The sequence below is a fragment of the Vanellus vanellus genome, assembly GCF_965231255.1.
Source record: "Vanellus vanellus genome assembly, chromosome: 1".
Lineage (NCBI taxonomy): Eukaryota > Metazoa > Chordata > Aves > Charadriiformes > Charadriidae > Vanellus > Vanellus vanellus.
The window spans coordinates 150,367,154-150,386,339 of record NC_138905.1 but is presented as its reverse complement, the minus strand read 5'-3'; the positions used below and the strand labels follow the sequence as shown (position 1 = coordinate 150,386,339).

Sequence of the window (19,186 nt, the reverse complement as noted above, 5' to 3'; positions counted from 1 at the left end):
CGTCCTATCACTACACTCTCTGATAAAGAGTCCTCCCCATCTTTCCCGTAGGTCCCCTTTAGGTACTGGAAGGCTGCTATAAGGTCTCCCCGGAGTCTTGTCTTCTCCAGGCTGAACAGCCCCAACTCTCTCAGCCTGTTTTCATAGGAGAGGTGCTCCAGCCCTCTGATCATCTTCGTGGCCCTCCTCTGGACTTGCTCCAACAGGTCCATGTCCTTCTTATGTTGGGGGCTCCAGAGCTGCAGACAGAACTCCAGATGGGGTCTCACCAGAGCAGAGGGGCAGAATCACCTCCCTTGACCTGCTGGCCAAGCTCCTTTTGATGCAGCCCAGGATACGGCTGGCCTTATGGGCTGTGAGCACACATTGCTGGCTCATGTTGAGCTTCTCATCAACCAACACCCCAAGTCCTCCTCAGGGTGGTTCTCAATCCATTCTCTGCCCAGCCTGTATTTGTGCTTGGGATTGTCCCAACCCAAGTGCAGGACCTTGCACTTGGCCTTGTTGAACTTCATGAGGTTGACTTGGGCCCACCTCTCCAGCCTGTCCAGGTCCCTCTGGATGGCATCCCTCCCCTCCAACGCGTTGACATCACCACACAGCTTGGTATCATCAGCAAACTTGCTGAGTGTACACTCAGTCTCACTGTCCATGTCTCCAACAAAGATGTTGAACAGCAGTGGTCCCAATACTGACCCCTGAGGAACACCACTCATCACTGGTTTCCACTTGGACATGGAGCTGTTGACTCTTTGAGTGCAGCTATCCAGCCAATTCCTTATCCACCAAGTGGTCCATCTGTCAAAGCCACATCTCTCCAATTTAGAGACAAGGATGTCGTTCGGGACAGTGTCAAATGCTTTGCACAAATCCAGGTAGATTATGTCAGTTGGTCTTTCCTTATCCAGGAATCCTGGATGTATGTAACCCTGTCACAGAACGCCACCAAATTTTTCAGCCATGACTGGCCTTCAATGAAGACGTTTACTGTTACCGATCACCTCCTTATTTTCCATGTGCCTTAGTCTAGTTTCCAGGAGGATCTGCTCCATGATCTTGTCGAGCACAGAGGTAAGACTGACTGGCCTGTATTTCCCTGGGTCTTCCTTTCTTCCCTTTTTAAAAATGGGGGCTATGTTTCCCCTTTTCCAGTCAGCAGGAACTTCATTGAGTACCTCAGTCTTCTCCATATCCAGGGTGACCAGCTTTTCCATTTCCTTCCAGAGAGGTCCCACATTTTCCCTAGTCTTTCTTTTATCACTGACGTACCTGCAGAAGCTTTTCTTGTTTCCCTTGACATCCCTGGCCAGATTTAATTCCATCTGGGCTTCAGTTTTCCTAACTTGATCCCTGGCTGCTCAGAGGCCAAAGTCAGCTCCAAGGTAGTGAGCTTGCTGTGTGCCCTCCTCACTGCCCTAAGGATCTTGAACTCCACCATCTCATGGTCACTGCAGCCAAGGCTGCCCTTGAGCTCTACATTCCTTACCAGCTCCTCCTTGCTGGTGAGAACAAGGTGCAGCATAGCACCTCTCCTCGTTGGTTCCTCTGTCTCTTGGAGAAAGAAGTTATCATCGACACATTCCAGGAGCCTCCTGGACTGCTTAGGCCCTGCTGTGTTGTCTCTCCAACAGATATCAGGGTGGTTGAAGTCCCCTGTGAGGACCAGGGTTTGTGAATGTGAGGCTGCTCCTATCTGTCTATAGAGACCCTCATCTGCTTGGTCTTCCTGGTCGGGTGGCCTGTAGCAGACCCCCACTGTAATATTACCTGTCCCTGCCCTCCCTTTAATCCTGACCCATAAGCTCTCAGTTGGCTCCTCATCCATCCCCAGGCAGAGCTCCATGTACTCCAGCTGGTACTTGATATAGAGGGTGACACCGCCTCCATGTCTCCCCTGCCTGTCCTTCCTGAAGAGCCTGTGTCCTTCCATTCCAACACTCCAGTCACAGGAGCCATCCCACCATGTCTCCATGATTGCCAATAAGATCGTAGCCCTGGGGGTGTGCGCACGTCGAACTCCTCTTGTTTATTCCCCATGCTACATGCGTTTGCATAGAGGCATTTAATTTTCCTCCACTTGAATACTTGACAGAGCAAACTTAGCAATGTGTTTTTAACACGTGTGTGCATGGAAGTATATGTAATTAATCAGCTGCGACCCTGGTCTTTCTGGTTTGTACAAACTTCAGGGAAACAGAGATTTTCACTTTAAAATCATTGCCTGTCTGCAGAGGTTTGTAAGTTGCTTTATACTTGATTTTCCTGTAACTAAGAATCAGTTATTTTATATGTTATTCTTAAAAAGGATATTATTGGACCATGCTTGTCATAATTACAACTTAATATAAACAGGAGAAAATAGAACCAAATAAACCAGCTCCTGTTAACAGTGCTGTAGAATTATAGATGCATAAAGGTGGAAATGTAAACCCTCTGAACAAAATACAGGAGGTTTAGAATTGATGTTGCTTTCATCCACCTTAAACCATACGTGTAAAAGAGTATGTCTTGATTGAGAAGTATTTAATGTAAAAAAATGTTGGAAGTATTTTTCCGGTGTGTCATGGGTTAACATTTACAGTGAAGGAAGAGTGGCGACAGCTTCTGCTTGCCAGCTTTAAACTGGGAGGGTCCCCAGCCCAGCCCATAATGCTGGCTCAGTGCCCCCACCGTGCCCTTCGTTAGCCTGTTGCTCCCCTAGGGATCTACTTTCTAACTTAAAAGATCTGTCTTCATTAACCTCTTTTAGACTGTAAAATATTAATGATGTGAAACATCTGCCTCTTCTTCTTTAACAGAAGTTACAGTGTTTGTAAAAAGACTAAGGAGAAAGACAGACCTTTCTAACATGGCCAAGGTATGTTCCAGAATCCACGAAACAAAAAAATGGGCATCTCATTCACTCAAGCAGTTTGGACTATTTCTGGGATGTCCCATTGTATGACAACAGCAGCAGCACAGGTGTTCTTATCTGTATACTGACCATGGTCCAAATAATTTTCAGCCTCCTACATATCTCTTCCCACACTGTAAGTATGCTGAGGGGGCCTTTTCCTCCCTCTGGATTCTGTGAAAGCCTCTGAGATATGGCCAATTGTCCCCCAAGAAAAGAACACAGGAGATGGAAGGGTGAGATGACAGTTTCTAGTATCTTCACCCAGCCATGCAAAAGCTGGTCAGATGGCACTTGCGGGAGTTATTCTAAAATTGGTTTTATGTAGCATCCTGACCACTCTCTCTGACGAGTGCTACAGCAGCCTGCACAAGGAAAACCACTAATATGCCAGCTACAGAGAAGCTGTGTGGTCAGGGAGCAGGGTGTGAGGTCTATAAGGGCACAAGACCCTCACCTTCTTCATGGATCCCAGGGATCAGCTGGCAAAATCTTCTCCACCCTCTGACCAAACAGTGTTGGAATGAGTGCTGCAGGGAAGCATTCTCTGAACTTTCCTCCTCAGGGACATCACTCAGACTGGCTTTTCTCCTTGGGAAGAAAGACAAAAATCTCTCAGTTAATATCTCTGCCTGCTTTTTGCTCTACAGTATCATTCTTCTCAGCTACATTGACAAAGAAGATGCACCCAGGAGCTGCGTGTTTACCTCTTTGACCTCTGCAAAGTAAATTGTTTCATTAGCCTGTACTTATTCAGTGCTGCATTATTACAAGGAGCTGTACCCCCTCTGCAGCCTTCCTTCCATTGGTGTCCAAAATCTTGGCTGTTGAGGCGATCTGGGCCACGACAGAACAGATAAGTCACGAATGGGGAAGGAAGCAGAAGAGAACAGGTGGTATATTTTCTCCTCTTCTTCAAAGAGCAAGTACAAGATTTTCCCAACATGCCGCCCGGCTTAAATCACTACACTGTGTCCCCATAATAAAGAGGAGGAAGGAAGGGAACTGTGGCCTCATGAACTGCACAGCAGTATCACATTCTTCCTTAATAACCGTAGCTTCCCTTTATAGGAAAAGTCATCACCAGCAACACACGAGAGGCACCTCACTATAAAAAGTTTTAGAAAATCATAATAATGTACAAACATGCACAGGTGCACTCACACAGGCAAAAGGTTGACTTCTGTGAGGTGCCGAGCACTCGCAGTTCCCATTTACTGCAGCAGCCCTTGGAGATACTAAATACTTGAAAAGCTCAGCTTCACGTGCCTCTAAAACATTGCTTCTTATGCGTCGAAGGACATGATCCAGCCAGAGCGCAAGTGCCAGCTATTCCCAGTCATTTGCTTTTGATTCGTGTACTCAGGCGTTACATCATCCTCCTTGCGCTCGAGCCATGATGCCAAGGGGCTGGCTGCAGCTTTTTGCTTCTTCCCTGCCTGTTCCTAACGTGCGGAAAAGCTGCAGAGAGTCAACACTGAATTTACACCCTCGAGATTTAGGGCAAGAGAAGTTAAGACCAGTCGGGGGGAATTCTCTAGTGGCAGCCTCTGGCTGCTCTGTGTCCCCTTTACACCATTTAACTGGCACAAAGTGAAGCTCATAGACCTGAGAATCGGGTTCAGATCTACGTTTACACTCTGAGCCTGGTTCTCGTTCAGGCTAACGAGCTCTTGGCACTGTTCTTACAAGTAAATGATGTTTGCACCTTCTCTAGAGCCTCTTTAAAATACAAGGGAAAGGCAAAGGAGTTCCAGTGTACCTGATGATTAGTCCCATCAGCAATTTTAAAACAATAGTTCTGATAAGTGAAATTATGTAAGTCTTGTAAATGAGCATCCCTGTAGTCTTTGAGTGGTCACATAGCCTCTATTACACCTTCTGTTAGAGATCTTGCCAAAGCCATGGATACTGGCCTGCAGCAAAACAAGGTAGGAAACAAATACCAGCTAAAAATTCTCCTGCAAATGAGCCCCCTGTCCAACACACACCAGAAAATGGTTACCAGAACACCACAGCTGTTTAAAATTTTCATCTTGTGACAAACATGCAGATGCTTCATGGGGAGGTAGACGTCCCTCAGAAAGGACCGCTGAGTGTTTTAGTCAGACCCAATCCCTTGCTTGCATGGACCCTTATCCCGTTTCCCCTGGTGGCCCTCATCAGATGCTCACGTGAAGTGGGTATGCGTAGAGCAAGTGATAACTCGCTCCTCCTCCATTGTACTCTCCTGGCATCCAGCAACATGAGATGAAGGTTATACCCACATCTTGGTATTTAACAGCTTGATTTTCACATCCACATCTTGAAGTAGCGAGTTCCAAGGTTTGATTGTTTGCTGTATGAAAAAATACTTTCTTTTCTTATTTTAAAATTTCTACCTTTCTTCATGCAATTCTCCCTGCAAGTCTCCATCGCATCCTTCCTCAGTTATTTCTGTCCGAAGCTGGAGTTTATCTTATCTTCTCACGTAGGAGTTATTTGATATTTCTAATCATTCTTCTCGGTTTTCTCTGTCTAAAATGCACCTGGAATTTCAACTAGAGACTGATGGCCAAAGCAGGTGAGAGAGCTCCTAATGAGAAGAACTACGGAGGAGCTGTGCAGCTGCAGCCTGTGAACGGTGTAACCATACTGACCCTTGTACAGTACTTTGCAATAATTTAGCCACCTGGTGAGAAAATAGGAACAATTTTGGCAGGGTCAGCATTGAAAAGAAAAAAAAAAAAAAAAAAAAGTAACTTTCCCATCATGTGTAGATAAAGCAGTCTGACAGCTGCTACTACCTGGACATACAGAAGTAATTAGAGCATAAAAAGGTGCAAATTCCCTGCGAGAAAGGAATGTGAATATGCTGCTTGTCATGTCTTGGGGCTGATTCCTGCCTCTGGCAAGCTGTATTTAAGTGTTGTCAGAGCTGGGTGTCAGTCATTTAGAGAATTATTTTTAGTACAGTGAAGGGCAATGGCTAAAGGGACTAGTCTGAGCATGGAGTTGGGTGCCGGCAGCACGCTGAAGGTGGGCACAATTTGGGTTTTACGTTCTTGTTGGAAGCGGCAGCTCTTCTTCTGACACTGGAAACTCCAAGTAAAATAAAATTTTAAAAAAAAGGCTTTCTTTAAGTTAGCTGAAGGGGACAACTGAGTGAGAACCAGAGCGCTTTTTGTATTTCAGTAAAGCTAGCAGAATGATGAAAAAGCAGAATGGCAGATTGGGAATTATGCTTGCAAAAGGGTAGTTGCATTCACTGCTGTTTGTGGGGTCATGGTAAGCACCTGCTGAATGGGATTTGTTAAAGTGTTTGCAAATCCTGAAGGTTTTTTTAGAAAAAAATATTTTTCCTCTGGAAGGCAACACTGGACATGGATTATTAATATAAAAGCCCAAAATTCAATAAAGGCTTTAGGATCTTACTGATTTCAGCATGGAAGTGAGAGACTAAATGTATGGATTAACAACTTTTAACGGATTCAGGTTTAATTATTTCCTTCACCGTTTTCATCATTTCATCAAGAATCTGAAGCAATACTGTTTGATATTGGCAATTAAATTAAAAAAAGGTGAAGAGATGAGGATCAAATGTTAGGCTGAAAATTGTTTGCAATATCTATGACTAATTCTTTTGGGGACAAATATGAAGCCGTATTCATTCACAAATGATTCATAAGCAAATGAATGGGATGAAATCCCAACCAATATTTTTTTTAACTAACACCGTATTTTTTTATGTTATTTTTACCTTCTTAAAGGTTTGGGCAACTTGAGAAAACTCGCCTTTGAATTTAATTGAAACATGTACTAAGGGCAGGTAACGGCTGCCCTGATACACCATTCCGTGTTTTAGACTGAATACTGTTATTTGGTGTAACTGTAATAACTCCAGGCAAAAGCAATTACCCAGGCAATTGCCCAGATACTTCAAGCATGTTAGCCTTGTCTGCTCTGCCACAGACAGCGACACAGAGTGTCATTGAAAAGAATATCTCCCAGAACAAAAAACTCTTGAAGACAACTTAAGATTTGTCTCCTTTGATTTTTTTTTTTTTTTTTTTTCCAATTTGGAGACTGGTTATATAAAGCCTCGTATCAAATAAGGGAAGCTTTTTGACTAAGTTAAGGACTTGAGAAAATGAAAGGCATTAACTGTTTTCTTATTCTCTATAGACAATGAGAACGGTCTTGAACAGCAACAGCAAAGTCACTGTTCTGCGATCAGACTTGCATGCTGTCATCGATCAGGGATTTCTGGATGTGCCTGGAAACCTCTTTCAAACAAAGTTTAGGAATCTGGACGAGCTGCAGAACGACATAGAACTCAAATGTAATTTTTTTTTTTTTTGCTATATTTTGTCTATCCACTTAAGCCCTTGCTTGCCATTGTTAAAGCTCCAGCATTTCCTCTTGTTTATTCATGGCATCTGCCCTAATGGGAATTACAGTCTTACCATAACCCGAAGTACTGGAAAAGAGCCAATAAAATTGAGAACGGAGCATGTCATATTATCCCTTTAACTCTAAAGGTTAAGAATGAAAGGCTTTCCATTCTGACTCTCTCTTAAAGCTTTCTATGGCAGCAGGAGTGGGGTTTGTGTTACTAAATGCTGTATCTTCTAGCAGAAGGCTGACAAACGGGGATATTAATTTTTTACCTTTTTCTCTGACAAAAAAAGAAGTTTCCATGAGTTGCATTTTGCATTTTCCTCTCTTATTAATCGAAGAACAAAAAATCATTTCTTGTGGCCAGATTTTAAAATATTGTACACTAAACTGGACGAGGACTATTGGCCTTTCAGGTTTCGTGTCCTTTCGCTGTATTGCAGCCTGTGGAATCGATGTGCTGTTGTAAACAATAAAATACGCAGTTTGTATGCAGCCATGACATAATGCATTTGCCAGCTTAATGAAAAGGGATGGCAACATAATGGCAAGCTAATTTTTAGATTAATGGGCTGCTATTTAAATTATTAGCAAGAGACGGGCAAGTTGGACGAGGCTGTGCACGGAACTGTCGGGGGGAAACCTCAGTTCTTTGTTCCTGGCCCGCCATCGCCTCGCTCTCTGACAAGGGATGTGCCACAGCCTTTCCGTGACGGCTTTCAGTGGGAGTAATAATTTGCCTGTTTCACAGAACCAACAGGAGTACCATTTAAATAATATTTATATATGGCTTAAAATCAAAAACACTGCACAGAATGCTTTTATTACTTTTGTTTGTCATATTAACAATGATCTTATTCTTTCCAAGATGCATTCTCTGATTGTATTCTCTGTTTTCATTGCTTTTCCAAATTGCTACTTATAATAAGCAAGGTTTCACAGACACTATCCATATGCCTTCTTGAAGGAAGACGTCTCAGTGAGAAGGTTATAAACTCAGAGAAGTGCCATAGTGATGTAGCTTTTGGCACCGGGTGGTAGGTTCCAATCTTTTGGGTGAGCAGCTGTGCTGATATCTGGCAATATTCTGTATAATTCCGTTGGTCTGCAGAACATTCTGCATTTTCTGTTATTGTTTTAAAACTGTTTTCTCCCCTCAACAGATAAACCAAGATTTTTTTTTTTCCTCAGCCACATAAAATCTCAGATAAGTAAGTTGGTATTGCATATAACCAAACTCCAGCTTTCACGTTGGAAGTGTTTATTCTTGCCACCTTTGCCATGATGACTAGGTCAGCGCAGATACGGTGGAAATGGGCATAAACATGAATTCTGACTGATTTCAAAGTAGGGTACTATTCCTCACTAAAGGAATACTATAATTATATTAATCAAAATGCTATAAACAGATGTCTCAATATATTTTAAACTATAGATAAAAGAAAAAAAGCCCTGAAAACAGCATACACAAACCAAAAGGCAAGCCAATCACTTCAAGTAATGATCTCTCTTCTATATTTCATAGGTTTGAACGACTTAATGTCTTTGCTGGCACCTTCCATAGATATTCGGGTTCTTCTGAACTGTGTGTCTTCAAATCTTCAGGCTTTTGTCATTCAGGTATAAAATCAATTTAATAATTTCAGAAAAGAAAGACTGATCACATAATTTATCCTGCTACATTCTGACTGTCGCTAGTTTGCAGGAGCTCCATTGCACACTAGCAATCTGACCAGACTGCAGATTTGCATAAATACAATTTATGCATGCTGCAGAAAAAGGGGGAATTAATTAGCGTACAAAAATTCCATCTGTGCAAATAACTACAAGCATATTTCTGCACATATATCCACTCGGACGGTTTCAGTATCTGCTCTCATTTTGTAGATACATACTATAACAGTCCCTAATAAACCAAAATTCAATAGACAAATGTTGGTAAAAATGAAGAGGACACTTCACGATTCTCAAAATCATTGATTCGCGAACCTGTTGACTTTTAGGAGGTGGTAGGAGAGTGATGATTTCTAGTACAATGTCTCTAGCTCTTGTGAAAGATTCAAGTATGATCATCCTCGCATATGCACCTTCCCATAGGTTACCAACTCTACCACCCCTGTTCCACTGATTCAGAATTAGCAGTAGCTCGATGGCACCACTGCATTTGGTTGGTTGCCAAACCAACTAATTTGGGTTTGGGCAGTGGTTAAAGTAATTCCATCTGCCCCTTTCTGAAGAAGCCGGGTATGTTGTACTTCTTTAGTTTGATTATTTCCTTTTTTTTTTTTAAATTAAGAATAATACTTTGCAGATCTGTGGTGCCTTCATCTCAGAGAGCCCTCAGCTACTTCATGGGATGGTATAGGGAAGAGGGACTGGGACTTTTCCTGGGGGTTGACAATTGTAGGCCATAAAACAATAGACACAAGTTGCAGCAAAGAAAAGTCTCAATGGATAAAAAGAAAAAAAAAAAATACCGTGAGAGTAGTTAAGCATGGGAAGAGGTTACCCAGAAAGGCTGTGGAAACTCCATCCTGGTATTCAGAGGTACTCAGAACATAGCTGGACAAGGACTGAACTAAGCTGGCCATGCTTTGAACAGGAGATTGGATTAGGTGATGCCTAAAGATCCCTTTCAACCTAAGTTATTTTGGGATTCTAACAAAAAACCCTGCTTGTTCCACCTTTGTATGCAATTTGTACAGGGAAATACTCTGCAACACAATAAGGATTTCTTTATCAGAAAGCAATTTTTTTCTCTATCTGCAGCCAAGCAGGAGTAAAGAGGAGTTCAGAAGAGTGGCATCAGATTTTCAGTTGAGGTGGAACTTCCTACTGACTGCAGTAAGCAAAGCTTTGACCCTCAACTATGCAGACAGTTTTGGTACGTAGGATCTTTGTGACTCTCATTAGATATGCCCCTCTGTGTCCTGAGACGGCAGAGGCATCAGATCATTTTAACTGACATAAATTAAGTCTACAGTCAACAGGAGCATCACTTCTGCCTACTCCGTTCCTTGCACCAAGCGGCGCCATTCACCTGGCGATGAGGCCAGCCAGGTCAGGGAAATGAAACGATTCGTTTTCAGCCAGATTTGTTTTCTGATCCAAACTGTGGGATGAGCAGAAGCGAGCGCGCAGCTGGAGGTGGTGGGAAGGGCAGGACTCCCTCTTTCGGCAGAAGCCGTCATTCGTCTGTGGAAATACGGGGAAGAGCAGCCTGAGCTGCGAGCCTCTGCTCTCCCTCCCTACAAGACCCGCACAGCCCAGCAGAAGGGTGTGATGGAGAGCTGGGGCCAATAATATCCCAAACCGTAAAAATTCCAGATCTCTCAAGTGATAGCTCCCAATTCTTCACGTTCTTTCTGTATAATACAGCCAGAGCAGAGCCACTGTGATAACTACTTGCCAAATAGGCAGATAGTTCTTCTGACAACAACTGTATGCTCCTTTTCCTTATGCCTTACACTGACATAAGTGCTTGCCTGTTTAAGCAAGACTGTTTAAGGCGTTAAACTGACTGAAAACTAGTCACTCCTTTAGCTGGCTTGGTTTTCTCTCTGTTTTAGGGCTCTGAGCTGTCAAGCACCAAATCCATCCCCCAGCAGTGCAAGGCAAGAGAAGCAGAGGGACTGTGCAGTCAGTCACTCGAAGTGGACTGAAGTGGTACAACCACGTCTCGAATCAGTTCAGTCTCTTCCATTGCTATATTTCATCAAGCCTACCCGCCTTTCTCTTCATTTGTGAAACCTTTCAGAGGCTTTCTCTCTATTATTCATTCTGCAGAAATGCACCGTCTCCTGTGAGTAGCATCTGATCCTAAACTGCGTGAACCGCTTTTTAGATTTTCAAAGGAGCACCTTCATATTTTTTCCTCTTCTGTCACATAGAGGCTTCACACAAATAGCCGAAGAAAACCTCATTATCTGCTTTGAAATTCCCCTTCAAAACCATACTTTCATGTGTTTCCTACAAAGACATAACAAAGGGGTATGTTAAGGTTGTTGCCTTTTGTATTCGCCAGTATTCTTCCCCTGCTAATGTCAGTGTATGTGCATGTACGTGTGCACCTCTTTTCTGCATCTAGCTGCTGCCTTTTGCCTTATATTTAGAACGCAAACTCTCTGGAGCGGGATCAGCATTTTGTTCTGGGTCTGCAGGGAGCATAGCACAGTAGGGTCCCTTGCCCATCAGCTGCTACATTACAGTAATAAAAAAAATAATCATTCCTTTCTCTCTCTCCGGAGGAGTTCTGCATAAAACTCTCCAATGTTCCATGCAATATTTTGGGCTATGAGGATATTAGAAATGAATTCCAAGAACAGCACTGGAAGCATAATGTTTATTGAAATTCCCCACGATGATGAAATCCTCTTCCCTCTTTCCACCACAAGAAGACTTTAATGAATTGCCTCCGTGTTCTGCAGTTGCTGGTGCTTAGGGACACAACTGATGGAGAGCATCCCTTCCTCTGCTGAGCCTTCCTTAAACTAGTTACAAATGATATTTTCATCCCACTTATGACTATCTTCCTACTATACTTCAGTAGGACTAAGATTGAATTTATTCCCACATATGAGAGATTTTAAAAATGACTTTTAATCGCTCTCTGTGATGCTTCAATTAATTCAATCATTATTATCTTCTCTCTTAATACCTTTGGTTCTTTAAGATGTTGGGTCATATGACCTAACAACGTCCCTTCTTTCCCAAGTTTCTCTTCTGGCAGGATTTTGAGTTTTAGTGAACAAGGCTGAAGCTGTTACATCAAAAAACCATCTGGTGTAAAAGTTCTGTATTCAGGGTCATTGCTTTTCAGAAATTTCTTAAATCTCAGCTCTTCTTGCAGGAAGGGTGGGCAGCCTGCAAGTTGAAATATGTAGCATGCTCGCTAAGGAAACACTATTACTTAGGGAAATGTGTGAATTTCATGTTAATGAAGTGTGCCTCCCCCCAAAATAAACCATATACCAGTAACCAAACCCAAACTTACTTCTGTCCAGGGTTCTTGCCTTGGAGCTCGGCACACCTGGCACACATAATACACTGGCATACTCACAGCTCTGAATTTAGGATTGACTTTTACCCATTTCCAGCCCAGCCTCCACATGGGTGATGCTCAAGTGTGATGGGAGAAACCGTGCAGTTACCCCCCTGCGAGGCAGCAAGGAGCAGGTGTGCTACAGCAGTCAGGTCTAATGGAACCTCTATAGCTCTTTCAGCTCCACCTCTCCAGCAAATGTGCTCTACACATCTCCATCACAGAACCTCACATCAGCTGGCCCACCTCCATTTCCTTTACTGGTCTCCCTTCCGAGGCATTCAGGGATGTATTGCCGAGCAACGCTGGCTCGACAGCGACCTGTGCATTCCCCTTTTGAAAGCAAGTGGCTTCAACCCATTACCTCTTCAAACCTGTGTTCCTCTCTATTATCCCAAGGGACAACTGGAGCGGTAGCTTTTGTTTCATGCTTACTCTTACAAAATATATTGCAAACACCTGTAAGACTGTTGGAAACACTCATGGACTACTAGTGTCAGGTCTGTATAGTTTGAACTCCAAGTATAAAAGTCCCTTTCCTTGTCCCATATATAAACAAGTACTTCCACTTAACTTTGTTATAGTTTAAAGATGTGCAAAAGGACAAACAGCAGAAGCAGCAGCTTCTCAGACATGTGTAACATGACAAGAGGCAGTATTTTTCATTTTTAAAGCTCTGTAAACCTTGGTTGTTCATATAAATTAGGGTATCCCTTTGTTGATGTCCATGTAAACACGTTTGTGGGACGCAGATATTATGAATTGCTCTGCGGATTTATGGCATGGAAGGAGACCTGCTCTTTACTGTAAGGACTTTCAACCAAGGTACGATTCAAAAGTCAATGGCCTCAGTGAGTCTCTCGTGGCTTTTAGCAGTTATGCCCCAAGCTTCCAAGTAGGCCGTTTAATGTCCTAGATACAAGACATATGTACATCTGGAGCAGAGTTTGCTTGGGAAGAGTTGGAATGGGGATGATGTGTGGTGTTGATAAGCCATGTAGCAGCAGTGAATGTGGGGGAAGAACTTGAACAGGAAAGTGACTAAACACAAGTACGCTTTCCTCTCTAGCTAAAATAAGGGGGAAAGGCTGATGCTTATGTTTAAAATCTCCAGTTGGTGTCTATTTGGCTGTGATATTTGGAAGTACCTAATTTTGTCAGTACTGTTTGTTGAGTGCTAGTCTGCTACTTTGTCTAGCCCATTACTATAATGAAGCCCTTAAAAAAAGAGCACATCAGGAAGATAAGCAAATGAAGAGGATGTTAAAATTGTTTCTGTTTTTCTTTAAACCTAGGATCCTGGCATTTGTTTAATTTGCTACTCATGGATTTTGTGGCTCACATTTTCCTGTCCTATATAGAGGAGGAGGGAGATGAAAGTTTCCTGGTTGCAAAGCAACACGAGTGCCCCCCTGTTCTCTGGATTTACCAGCCCAGCCATCTCTGGGGCTATTTTGCAGAGGAGCAACCTCAAGCCAATGCTCCACAGACAGCTCTTATAACTTTGATGCAGAGCCAGAATAACTTCGGATTAAGCAACGTCTTTCCAGAGTTCTGAATTTCGGTGGACGCAGCCACAGGCAGCTAGGTGAAATAAATATTTACTTTAAAGAAAATCACCAAAAAAAAAAAGTTACAAATTGGGTGACTCAGGAGGGATTGGGAGGGGTGTGGTTGTTTGGGGGGGGTTATGTGTAAAGTAGAACTGAAGAAATCTAGGTTTGCATGGAGCTATGTCCAGTGTCACCTGAACCTCAAGCCACAAAGCATCTTCCACAGCCCCCACCCACCCCACGATCTGATCAAGGGATCATAATCTCCACACTGCTCACCTCCCCAGCACCGCAGTTCCCTGATTCTTTCCTCAGGTTTCCAGCAGACCTCTGGTGCTCCTTTAGATTCCCCAAGCGTTGTCTAAGCAAGAGCATTCTGGTGGGTTGGGAGCAGCCTGGGGACTTGCTGACCAAACAGACTGTGTGTAATTATTGATTGGAAGAGAGAGCAGATGGCATGGTCTTTTCTCACTACTGGAAGTACCAAGAGGCTCTCTTTCCTCCACCTACCTGTTAGTTTTATAAAAACATGCAGGAGTATGAAATCCTTGAGAACTTTCTGCAGTCACTCCACTGGTTTAAACTCACTAGCAATAAGGGATGACATACAGGTAAAAAAAAAGACAGACTCTAAGTCATAGAATCATAGAATGGTTTAGGTTGGAAAGGACCTTGAAGATCATCGAGTTCCAACCCCCCTGCCATAGGCAGGGACACCTCCCGCTAGACCAGGTTGCCCAAGGCCACATCCAGCTTGGCCTTGAACACCTCCAGGGATGGGGCCTCAACGACTTCTCTGGGCAACCTGTGCCAGTGCCTTACCACCCTCACAGTGAAAAATTTCTTCCTAATGTTTAATCTAAACCTGCCCTCTTCCAGTTTAAAGCCATTCCCCCTCGTCCTATCACTACATGCCCTAGTAAAAAGTCTTCCGAGGATGCAAGGCTGTCCTTATATTAGGATATATGGGAACGCAGATCAAGTCTCTGTGCTTAGTACAAGTGACAAATTAGACATTCAGCTGTTTACAGATTTCTCTTGCATGCAATAATCGCACTTGTCTTAAATCTCAGAGAACATTGTGTTTTCCAGAAAACAGTGCTGGACAAATGTTAATGGCACCAAGACTCACAAAGAAAATTACATTTTGAGGGTCATCCTGCTATAGTTATTTTACTGTTTATCCAGCATCTCCCAAGATGTATTCAGCTTCCATAAACTAGGACCAGGACTGGAAATAGACTGTTTTAAAACAAGTTTATTAGTTATAAAGACACTTGGAGGACCCTTGTTTTTAAATATAAGATATGCTAAAACTAGCTCAACAATGAAAATTGGAGGGGAGAAAGAAGGCACAAAGGGGACAAATCAAGAATTATTTATACATGGGACGGACATGTTTGACAGTTGTTCTTATTTTTTAAATGTAATATATTAACCCATCCTCCCATACCAACTTAACCTCAAACACCAAACCGAGCTTGGTGCAGCCTATGAGCAAGGAATCTCTAAACCACTGATGGTCTAAACTTAAGAGGTAAAACAGTAGAGATCTTACTCAGTATCTGCCCTGCTTCCTATGTTCTTTAACCGTGCTGCCTGTACGCACTTTCCTGTGGTCCACTATGGCCAATGCTCTTACGCGTGTGTCGGCAGACAAGGGTTTGACCCAGGTTTTGTCTGTATACATGATGTGCCTATAATTATGTGTAACAGTTTCGCCTGTTTTGTACATAATCTCAAGAACAGAGCAAGGCTGATTAGAGTGAGGGACAAGGGGTGTCAGAGAGGATGGGTATAAAACATGAAATGGGGAGTAGGACGATTTGAGAAAAGGTATGGATGAGGGAAGGAGAAAGTGTAGGATTGGAGAGTGTAGAAAGAGCTTAGAGATGAAAGATCCTGACAGCTGATGGACACTACAGTCTACATGCAAGGTGCTGATCATGGTGATACGAAAAAGAGAGTCTAGTAAGAGCTTGCTGATGCTGTGATTCAAGTGTTTTCAGTCTGTGAGAGAGCTGAAAAACGTTAATCTGCAGCTCAGAAGGGCTTCAGGAGCTGTGACGGGGTGAATGAGCACTTCTGCCTACTTATGTCCTTCAAATGGGTGGTAGCTCCCACCTCAACTGTTGCAGGCTCCTTCTCTGGGTGTCAATACTAATTCCACAGGTTGCTGAAAAACACAGCTGCCAAAAGCATCTCCATCACCCACCGCTTTGTTCGCATTGCCATCTCTGTAGATCCCCTGAACAGATTCCCACTGCACGAGGATTTGTGTTCTGTGACTTTTGATCACCAAAAATCATCGTCATGCTCCCAAGCAACCATCTGTCCCCGCTCCTGACTAATCCCCCTTCAGCCATAACCCGTTCTGCGGGTTACCTAAACCCTCAGCAGCCTTAGCAGCATCCGCCAGCCACGCTGCTGTTTCCTGGACTGCACTTCTGCTGCCTGACATATCGCTCTGTGCATCACAGGTATATTTCATAATTTTTTCCTTTTAACTCCTTTACCTCACGCAGCCTCTGCAGCTCTCTGCAACCCAGTGTCTTTCGGCAGTTCCCATCCTCCACTCCGTCCTCTGCCAACAACACCAACCTCCGTATCTTTTTCATCTTGTCCCACAAGGCATTTCTATGCCTTCTCTACAGCCTGTTATGCTTGGGAAAAAAATCTGTTCATCGCACCTCCACCCTCATCTCATTGAAATTAGTGCAAAACCCTCAGTTTTGCTGTGAAACCCTGTAAAAATGAGAAGGAGGACTGGTAACAGAAATCAGAAAAGAATCTCCCAACCTTGCCCTGATATCAGCAGCATCAATATGTGTCTGTGGCTTAGCAGATCCCTTCATGAACTTTCATTTGTCACCTTCGTTCTTCCTTTTCCTTCCCCATCTGTTTTTGGTCCTCCATTCCTAGTTCATGCTGAATATAAATCACTCTCCTCGGCAGAGAGACCATGTTTTTTCATTTATTTTGAACAGCACATTTCTGATTTATATATATATATATATTTTAATTTGAAACATGAAAATAATTGTTAATAATCTCGAAGATCTAATACATTCCAAGTTGGTGACATCTCCTGAGGAAAACATTCTTTTTATATGACAAAATGTAGGGGGCGGGGAGTGAGGCAATACAAGATTTAAACACACGGGCTAATGCGGAGTGTGGCAGATGAAATGCTCTATAGCCAAACGCACATAGCATGAACTAAGAATTGTTGAAACTGGTGGCAGTAACGAAGATGTTCTGAGTGAGCCATAATCTATAACAGTGCAGCTCAGAGAGCATTGGCCCGATCTTTATTCCTTATCACAGAGCTTGCAGTTGCTTTTTCTCAGCACGAATAGCATTTTTTTCATCTAGAAAATCCAATTCTAGCCTTCCTCTCTTTGTTCACTTGTTACCAAATTAAAATCCTATTAAACTGCACACCTGCAGCGGGTTTATCTGCAGAGCGCCGTGCTGTAGCTTTTAATCCAATTCCACACCTCCGTAACACACAATATACTGCAAATCAGGGCGCAGAGAGACGGAGGTTACGCTGTTCATAGCTTTGTTGGCAGAGAGCAAATCAAACACTCTGATTTGTTAAAAAGGGAGAAAAAATAGGGACATAGTTAACTACTCCACTTAAAGGAATGACAAGTGTTCGTCTGAGTGGTCTGTATAATCCAGGATACAGAGATCAAGTGAAATCGTTAACTAAAATGATCAAAAACTGAGAGTAAAATCTTGACCCTGCTTAAATTCAGTGGAAAACTTCTGTTGATTGTAAGAAAGCCAGGATTTCAGCATGAAAAAGTAGTCCCCATCAGGGGAAGAGACGGGCTGAGACTATTTGTTTTGAAAAATAATAGAAGGGCTAATAGCAGACATATAAAGTGTGAAGGATGTATTAAAAAGTGGACATGGCCTCCTATCAGATCTTTGTCACCCTATGAGGAAACCCAATGTGTAGCTCCTCTTGTTGGGTTAATTGATGTAAAATAAGGTTGGGTATCTGCAAAATACCTCGGGTTCAGCAGGAAAGAAGAGAGATGACTTTTTTATTCAATGACGGTGAAAGAACGATTTGCAGTCCCTACAGTCAAAATGTTGTCATGTTTCTGTTCTAATTTTCAGCTCATCCAGGTCATTTTGGAAGAGAGAATTCTAAGTTAGACCTTCCAGTCAGGAGGGAAGCACTTCTTACTCAAAAAGATGGACAGACATGCTTTATTTTTGCCTCTGATGGACAGCAAACCTTCAGAGAAAACCAACCTAACTTGAAAATTCTTTATGCTAGACCATTCTTACTTTTTGAAACAACTTTAAGAAATAATGTTTCATTCTCTTAAATTTTAAGATCTTTTTTGGGAAAACTGCTAGCAACACAATTATTTTAAGTTGTCACTTGATTCAACTGTTTGTCTTTAGTTGAATAAATCTTTGGAAGAAAAATGTGAAATATTTGTTGTTTGTTTTTATCTATTTCTTGTATTTTTTTCTTGTCGGTAAAACTGAAGCCTTACCTGAAGTGGTAAATTTACTTGGAAGCTACAGAATAGATGAATGACTCTGTGTCAATGGTGCTTTGCGTCTACAGTGCTGTCGTGGTTTAACCCCAGCTGGCAGCTAGGACCACGCAGCTGCTCGTGCAGTTCTTCCCCTTCACCCAGAAGGTCAGGGAGAAGAGGGAGAAAAGGTGGGGAAAGGGAAAGTAAAAAAACTCGTGGGTTGAGATAAAGACAGTTTAATATGTAAAGCAAAAGCCATGCACGCAAGCAAAGCAAACTGAGGAATTCATTCCCTGCTTCCCATGGGCAGGCAGGTGTTCAGCCATCTCCAGGAAAGCAGGGCTCCATCACGCCTAACAGTTACTTGGGAAGACAAATGCCATCACTCTGAACTCTTTCTTCTTCTTCCCTGAGCTTTTATTGCTGAGCACAATGTCATATGGTATGGAATATCCCTTTGCTCAGTTGGGGTCAGCTGTCCCGGCTGTGTCCCCTACCTACTTCTTGTGCACCCCCAGCCTGCTCGCCGGTGGGGTGGGGTGAGGAGCAGAAAAGGCCTTGGCTGCTCAGCAACAACCAAAAACATTAGTGCACTGCCATCACTGTTCCCATCCCAAACCCAAAACATAAGCACCGTACCAGCTGCTACTAAGAAAGTCAGCTCCACCCCAGCATACAGAATTTGGCGCTAATTGCTATGTCTTGAAAAATTCCTGCTTTGTTTCCAATTTCTGCAGGATACAAGACGCGTTATCTCACATACAATTCTATTAACTGAAATACAATAGGTTGCATATAATGTTATTTATTTATG

The 19,186-nt window shown here is 42.9% G+C and overlaps 1 protein-coding gene across 1 annotated transcript in view; it reads left to right on the top strand.

Moving 5' to 3' along the window:
- Window positions 1–13,869, top strand: part of RFX8 (regulatory factor X8) — a gene marked incomplete at both ends in the record, with an annotated part of 31,755 nt that extends 17,886 nt beyond the window's left edge. The window contains 5 exons of the mRNA XM_082492966.1: window positions 2,799–2,857; window positions 7,058–7,214; window positions 8,796–8,890; window positions 10,040–10,154; window positions 13,607–13,869. Of these exons, the coding sequence (XP_082349092.1) occupies window positions 2,799–2,857; window positions 7,058–7,214; window positions 8,796–8,890; window positions 10,040–10,154; window positions 13,607–13,869 (689 nt within the window). The remainder of the gene's footprint in view (window positions 1–2,798; window positions 2,858–7,057; window positions 7,215–8,795; window positions 8,891–10,039; window positions 10,155–13,606) is intronic.
- Window positions 13,870–19,186: the final 5,317 nt, after the last annotated feature.